Genomic DNA, 7,813 nt, shown 5'->3' with positions numbered 1-7,813 from the left:
TTATGTGTTGTATTTTAATTATCATTCAGTCCAAAATATTTTCTAGTTTTCAGAACTTTGCATTATGAGCTTAAAAATTATTTTAGTAATTCTAATAGTTCATTAGTAGTGCTTCTTTGTGGTTTCTGTTGCTCTGATGACTAATTATGTTGGGAAATCTTTTATACATTTATTAACCTCTCATGTGTTTTCTCTGAGCTTTCTGTTCAAGCTTTGCATCTATTTTTTATTGTGTTGTGTTTCTGTTATTGTGTTGAAAGAGTTATTTATCAATCTATTTATTTATTGAAATGGGGAGTCTTGCTCTGTCGCCCGGACTGGAGTGTCCTTCTCTCGGGTTCAGGCAATTCTTATGCCTGAGCCTCCCAAGTAGCTGGGACTACAGGTACCCCCCACCACATAAGGCTAATTTTTATATTTTTAGTAGAAACGGGGTTTCACCATGTTGGCCAGGCTGATCTTGAACTCCAGTAGAGATAGGGTTTCACCATGTTGGCCAGGTTGACCTCAAGTGATTTGCCTGCCTTGGCCTCCCAAAGTGCTGGGATTACAGGCGTGCGTCACTGTACCCAGCCTGAAAGAGTTATTTATATATCCTGGGGTCTAGTCAATTGTCAGATTAATTTATTGTGAATATTTTATCTCATTGAATTGGCTTGCCTTTTAATTTTTAATGTCTATTAAAGACATTAAAGAAAGGTTTAATATAAGTAAGTCCAATTTTAAAATATTTTTTCTATTATTGGTGATTTTTTTTTTTTAAGACTCCAGCCACCAGGTTTATTTTCATGCTGTAAATAAAGTTCCCTATTTTTCCCATTTTCTGTTATACATGAGATACAGAGAACCAGAAATTTGCTTGGTGAATAATCAACTGTTTTGTATATCTAAATACCAATGAGATAATAAGCGAGACTTGTAAAGCACTGAAACCAGGGCTAAGAGCAACACAATCCACCATCAAAGGATTTCAGTGCCAGAACTGTGAAGTGTTCTCTATTGGTGCTGGGACAGTCCGGCTGACAATTACTGTCCACCCTAGCACCAAGGGCTGGACACTTGTGATTTCTGTTTGCCTTCCCTGGCATGGAGCCCAGATCTGTTTCATGAACAAAGTGACTACCAAGGTGGCTTCTCTGATGGAAAGTTGGTTTTAAGTCAGAAATCTGGAGAGATGTCATGGCGGGCAGCAGCCCCAGTGGGCCTAGCCCTTTGTAGGGCAGAGTGTCACTGTCTGCTGTGCTAGTGCCCATGCTGCATTGAGTGGGCTTGGCTGCTGTGGTCAGCTTGTCCTTTAGTGGTTCGCAGATTGTGTGCAGCTATCACGAGGAGTTTGTTGCTGGAAGTGTACGGGAGAGGGGAGGAAAAAAGGGTATCGGATTTGTCCAATCACTGGAGGATGAAGTGGGTCACTCAGAGTGAATGGTGGTTGGCATGAGAGTTGCCTGTCTTCAGCCAGTGCCTGTCCCATATGTGGGCTGGATTTTGACAGCCTGGCAGCGAGGGTGTTTGTTTATAAAATGCTTGGCCTGCACAGGGCCAGGGAGAGGACGACACAAGGAGGTCACTGTGTCGTAAGAGAGGGCCAGCATCTGCCGCTAAGAAGAGTTGCAAGGGCTGTGCCTACTTCTGCCCAGACACCGAGACCGCCAGCTCCTGGATGGACATATCCTTGTTGACATAACGGTCGTACTGAGCAGGGGTCAACCTGCCACTCTGCAGGGCCTCTTCGATGGAGAACTTGCCAGACTTCCTGTCGTGTATCACTGAGGACTCCCCGTTGGGCCCCTTCACTGAGATCTCCTCCCAGTCACACTCCTGGCTTTTGAGTTTCACAAGCATGCTCCAGTCAATGAGCCCGGCGCGGTGGGCTTCCTCCGGGGACAGCTCGTGGCCCGTGTCGGGGTGGATGACCACGATGGAGCGCCGCAGGTGGTTCTCCTGCTGCTCCCGCTTGACAGCCACGGAGCCCAGGCGCCTCTGCAGCTCGTCGATCTCGAGGTCTTTGTCCTTGGAGAGCCTCTTGAGGTCGTCCAGTTCCCTCTCCAGGGACCACAGTCTAGAGTCGTGGTTAGTCCCAGAGTCTGCCACGGCCATGTTCCGCAGGTCTCGTGTTTCCGTCGCTGCCATTTCAATTTCCGATTGGAGCCTTCGGGTCTCCAGCTGCAGGTTTTGCCGCTCCAGTTGTAATTTGTGGTTTTTTTCCCTTAGAAAGTCTAGTTCCTTGGATGACTTGGAGTTATGGAATTCCAGCTCCGAAAGCTGGGCTTCCAGCCGGCTCACCTCGGCGTCCAGCTCGCGCTTGCTGCGGCTCTCCTCCTCCAGGCTGCTCTTGAGCCTCTGGATCTCTTGCTCGGTGTCGCCCTTCTCCGCCTGGACACTCTCAGAAAACACCACCTTCTCCTTGACCTCCGCCTTCTCCAGGGTGGCCAGCTTCCTCCGCAGGGTCTCCAGCTCACCCTCCAGGAGCTGCCGCCGGTGCTGTTCTTCCTCCAGCTGGAGTTGGAGCAGGGCATGCTCGCGGGCCTGCTTCGGGTCCTGCTGCAGCACTACCTTCTGCTTGTGGGTCACCTTCTCACGGGCCTCAGCTTCTTCCTGCTCCAGCAGTGCCAGCCGCTGCTGCAGCCGCTGCTCCTCGCGCTCTGCCTCCCTGCTGGCCTGCAGCTCGCGCTCCAGCTCCTCCAGCTGCCGCTCGAGCTCGGTGCGCCGGCGCTGCAGCCGCCGCAACTCCGCACGCAGCTTGTCGATCTGCCGCAGCTCCACGTCGATGCTCTCGGCGAAGGAGCTCACCTCGGCCCTCAGGCCAGGCTCCTCCTCGTACCTGACTACTTCCTGCTGCACCATTCTTTCCTTCACCTGCTAGAGCTCCTCCTCCTTCCGGGCAATCTGCTCTTCCTGGGAAGCCCTCTCCCTCTCCAGGTCCACTTGCCTCTTCTGCTCCTCTGAGAGCTTTGTCCTCAGAGACTCCACCTCCTCCTTGGTTTGAGGGTCTTCCTGAAATTGTAGGATCTCCTGGACCACCTCTTTGATCTGGACCTGGGGTTTGGTGTCTTTCAGGGCCTGGATTTCCTGCTTCAGCTGGTAGATCTCTAAATCACACCTTTCGATCAGTCTGGTCTTATCCACGATCTCCTCCCTGAGCCGCTGAAGCTCCTTCTCCATCTTGGGGTCAGTCTTGTACTTAATGACTTCCTTAGTCACGCCTTTGACTTCCACCTGGGGGCCCCGCCTCCTGAGGGTCTGCGGCTCGCTCTGGTAGCTCCAGAGCTGCTCCTCCGCCCCCCAGTACTTTCGCTCCTGCTCCACAAGCTCCAGGTGGAGGTTGGCCACTTCACTCTCTGCTTTGGGGTCTGGCTGCGCGATCTCACGCACCTTCTCCTGCACCACCACTTTGGCATTCTCCTCCTCCAAGGCCCATATCTTCCGGAGCAGCTTGGTCTTTTCCCTCTGGCTGGCACGAGCCTTGGCAGCCTCATCCTCGTATTGGCGGGTGAGATCGCTGACCTCCCTCTCGGTGGATGCGTCCTTCTCCACCTTGAGCACCTCCTTGACGGTGATCTTGCCCTCGGCCATGGCCCGCTCCTTCTCCAGCCTCTTGAGCTTGTCCTGGAGGAAGCTCAGCTCCTCCTCCTGCTACTCTCGGAGGTGGCGTTCCTGCTCGTGGTCATCCTGCAGCTGTCGGTACTCTGCCTCCAGCTGGGGGTCATTCTGCAGTTTAACCACCTCTTTCTCGGTGACCTTGTTTTGTGCCCGGCTCTTCTCCTCGGCCAGGGTGGCCACACGCTGCTGCAGGAGGAGCACCTCTGCCTCCCGGGCACCCTTCTGCTGCCTCAGTGCCTCCAGCTCCTCCCGCAGCTGCAAGACCTCGTCCGCCTGGGCCCTGTCAGGCTCGATGCGCAGGACCTCCTTGACCACATACTCCTGTCCCCCGTCCCTTGTGTCCTATTCCAGGGCGCGCAGCTTCAGCTGCAGTGCCTCCAGCTCCTCCTGCAGTAGTTGGTTCTTGTGCTGCTCTTCCGTCAGCGTCCTCTGCAGCTGCTGGAAACTCTCCTCCAGTGCGGGATCTGGCACTTTCTTGAGCACCTCCTTCCTCATCACCGATTCCTGAGGCCCCTGATTCCGCAGGGTCCGGATCTCTTCCTGGGTGCTCTTGATCTCGTTCTCCAGCTGCTGCCTCCGCTCCTTCTCCTCATCCAGTTCCTTCCTGAACTTCCATGCCTCTTCCACTCCGGAGTCCGGCTTGTTCCTCTGCAGGGTCTCATGGGTCACTTCTACTTCCAGCTGCTGTCTAAGGAGATTCAGAGCAAACTCTAAATTCTGCAGCCTCTGTTTGTTGATGGCATAAACTTCAGTGAACTTGGCAGCAAGAGCTGCTTCCTCTTCTTTCACTTTGGCAGCGGGAGATTGGAGCCTGGCTCTCTTGTTCATGTGGCTGCTCCTTCCATTCTCCAAGTCAAGAAGGGACCTTAGTGTTTCTGCTTCTAACTCATAGTCCTTTACAGCTTGCTGATACTGCTGGGAAATGGCATAGATCTTCTGTACTTTCTGCTCCCTACCTGCTATCTCATGTAGCAGGTTCTTCTGGTTCTTTAGCTTGGTCTCCATCTGGCTGAGGCTGTCTGTCTCCTGGGGCTTGTAACTGGGGATGCTGGCCAAGAACTGCAGCATGTGGTCATGGCCACTGCGGTAGTCCTCGTAGGCTGCCTTGGCACTCCGCAGGCTCTGTGCCCTACACTCCACCTGCTGGCACAGGTTGTCAAAACGCTGGCCCAGCTTGTGAACTTCGGCCTCCTGGTGCTCCAGGTCTGGGCAGTGCTCCTGGAAGCGGCTGGCCAGCGTGCTCGAGCACTGCTTGGCTGCCTGCAGATTCCGCTCCACCTCGCCCAGGAGGGACTTCTGGGCCTGTAACTCAGAGGCCAGGGCTGCCAGCTCCTGCCCCTTGCTGTCCAGGACACGGCTGCTCTCAGGGACGGTGTTGTCCTGATTCAGACAGTTCTCCTGTGTGGCCAGCAACTCCCAGCCCTGCTGCAGGCTCTTCTCCAGGCGGTTGGCCACGTCAACCTTCTCCTGGGCCAAGTCCAGCAGCTGCACCAGGCGCTCATATTTCTGGTTGGTGTCCTCCACCCGGGTCCTCAGCAGGGGTGTGGTGCCGCTGCCCGGGAGGGCCTGGATGAAGGCTTCGCCCTCAGCCGCACTCCTCGTCTTCTCAGGCTCGATCTGTAGCAGCTCGTTGGTAATGTTCTTGAGGTCCTTGGCCCGCTCGGCACTGTCCTGCACAGCCTGGCCTTGCTCCAGCGGTGGTCTCAGGATCCCCGTGATGGCCTTCTCCTGCCGGTCCAGGTCGCTGGCCACCTTGTCCAAGCCAGCCAGCAGCTGGCACCCCTGGAGGTCAGAGGCATCTCCAGGGTTCTTGGTCTTCAGCGTCTCATACCGATGCTGCAGCATGTGTTTGCTCCCAGCTGCCTTCTGCCTCACGCTCTGGTACTGGCTGCCTAGGCTGTCAGCCAGAGCCAGAGCCTCGGGGTCTGTGGGGGGGATCACAAAGCAGATGGCAGGAGCGATCAGCTTGTTCCCAGCGCTGTCTGTGAGCTCCCAGCTCTCCCCATTGTTCTTCTGCAGGGTGTAGCTGTAGCCCCACAATATCAGGCCCTGCTCCCCCTCGAAGTCACAGAGTGCCTCCACGGGGATGGCCTTGAGCGGCGTCTCCCGGCGGTACCTGAGGGGCACCACCTGTTGGCCTCGCTTCTGCAGCCCCCGCACCACGTCCTCATACTTGTCCAGCACCTTCTCCTGGTCATCCAGCTCCCTCCCTCAATAGCAGCTCAATCTGGTACCGGTCCTTGAAGTCAGGGCTGTATTTCTGGTTTAGGTCCGAGTCCACCTTGTGCAGCAGCTCCTGAGCGTCCTTCATGTCTTCGTGGAACTGGTGGTAGTCCTCCATGTACTTGAGGTGGCTCTCCTCACAGATGAGCAGGTTCAGGTACTCCTTCTAGTCAGTGTGCACGGCCTCCATGTGTGCCTCAATGGAGTTCCTCCCAGGGTGCTCGGCTGCCAGCAGCTGGTCGCCTTCGCTGTGCATTGACTCTGCTGGCACCTACCATGGGGACAGTGACCTGCAGCAGGAACGCATCAATGTGTACTACAACGAGGCCAGCGGTGGCAGGTACATGGCCCGTGGTGTGCTTGTGGATCTGGAGCCGGGCACCATGGACTCTGTGCGCTCAGGGCTCTTCGGGCAGATCTTCAGGCCAGACAACTTCATCTTTGGTCAGTGTGGGGCTGGGAACAACTGGGCCAAGGGGTACTACACAGAAGGCGCGGAGCTAATGGAGTCGGTGATGGATGTTGTGAGAAAAGAAGCTGAGAGCTGTGATTGCCTGCAGGGTTTCCAGCTGACCCACTCCCTGGGTGGGGGAAGTGGGTCTGGGATGGGTACCCTTCTCATGGGCAAAATCCGGGAGGAGTACCCAGACAGGATCATAAACACATTCAGCGTCCTGCCCTCGCCCAAGGTGTCAGACACCGTGGTGGAGCCCTACAATGCCACCCTCTCCATCCACCAGCTCATAGAAAATGCAGACGAGATGTTCTGCATTGATAATGAAGCGCTCTATAACATCTGTTCCGGGGCCTTAAAACTGACCACCCCCACCTATGGTGACCTGAATCACCTGGTGTCTGCTACCATGAGTGGGGTCACCACGTGCCTGCGCTTCCCGGGCCAGCTGAATGCCAACCTGCGGAAGCTGGCTGTGAACATGGTTCCATTTCCCCGGCTGCACTTCTTCATGCCCGGCTTTGCCCCACTGACCAGCCGGGGCAGCCAGCAGTACCGGGCCCTGACTGTGACTGAGCTCACTCAGCAACTCTTTGATGCTAAGAATATGATGGCTGCCTGTGACCTCTGTCATGGCAGCTACCTAACCGTGGCTGCCATTTTTAGAGGTCGCATGTCCATGAGGGAGGTGGATGAGCAAATGTTCAACATTCAGAATAAGAACAGCAGCTACTTTGCTGAATGGCTCCCTCACAACGTGGAAACAGCCATCTGTGACATCCCACCCCGGGGGCTAAAAATGTCAGCCACCTTCATTGGTAACAACACAGCGATCCAAGAGCTCTTCAAATGCATCTCCGAACAGTTTACCTCTATGTTCAGGTGCAAGGCCTTCCTGCACTTGTACACGGGCAAGGGAATGGATGAGATGGAGTTCACCGAGGCCGAGAGCAACCTTAATGACCTGGTGTCAGAATACCAGCAATGTCAAGATGCCACAGCTGAGGAGGAGGAGTTTGAGGAGTGTGCTGAGGAGGAGGAGGTAGCCTAGAAGCTTCCTTTTCTAGGTAAAGTGGGGAAGCAGTGTAGATTCTTTAGTGTGTTCTGATAACCATTGTCATTACACACTTCTTTGAGTCTTTACATCTCCTCCTGCTGCATTTTAAAGCACTTTCATAGTAAGTAGTTTGACCTAATAAAACATTTCTATAGCAAAAAAAAAAAATTACCTTCTGAAAGATCGTAAATATACCTCATATCAATTTTCAAGAGGACTTTAATATTGATAATATTCTCATAGTTACTATATTGTATTATTTCCTGCTTTTTGTAGCTACTAGTGTACTAAAGCAGTTATAATAAAGATTATGTGGGAGTATACTTAAAAGCCATACATTTAAAATCTTGAATCACTATTTTTAAAATTATATTCAATAGTTTTCTTTATACATGCCCTTTTTCAATCCAATTGAACACTTACAGATTTTTCTTGGCTTTGACTTACATTAAATGGAATATACAGATATATCAAGATAG

General features: G+C 53.4%; 2 protein-coding genes across 2 annotated transcripts; one reads left to right on the top strand and one right to left on the bottom strand.

Annotated features, from left to right (window-relative positions):
* Positions 1-762: 762 nt before the first annotated feature.
* On the bottom strand, positions 763-6,079 carry LOC108316530 (periplakin-like). The gene is given in 2 exon segments (XM_017546428.1): positions 763-5,811; positions 5,813-6,079. Coding segments are annotated over 2 exon segments (4,455 nt in total). The 3' UTR covers positions 763-1,623.
* Positions 6,080-6,081: 2 nt separating this feature from the next.
* LOC108316531 (tubulin beta-8 chain-like) lies at positions 6,082-7,485 on the top strand. The gene has a single exon (XM_017546429.2). It carries the CDS (start codon positions 6,168-6,170, stop codon positions 7,326-7,328), a length of 1,161 nt encoding a protein of 386 aa, XP_017401918.1. The 5' UTR covers positions 6,082-6,167; the 3' UTR covers positions 7,329-7,485.
* The last annotated feature ends 328 nt before the right edge of the window (positions 7,486-7,813 follow it).

The sequence above is a fragment of the Cebus imitator genome, unplaced genomic scaffold (assembly GCF_001604975.1).
Source record: "Cebus imitator isolate Cc_AM_T3 unplaced genomic scaffold, Cebus_imitator-1.0 Scaffold189, whole genome shotgun sequence".
Taxonomy (NCBI): domain Eukaryota; kingdom Metazoa; phylum Chordata; class Mammalia; order Primates; family Cebidae; genus Cebus; species Cebus imitator.
This window is presented reverse-complemented; position numbering and strand designations above follow the sequence as displayed.

What these genes read in the sequence shown, in the direction of transcription:
- LOC108316531 (XM_017546429.2), top strand. Translation starts at nt 6,168, where the DNA reads ATGGCCCGTGGTGTGCTTGTGGATCTGGAGCCGGGCACCATGGACTCT.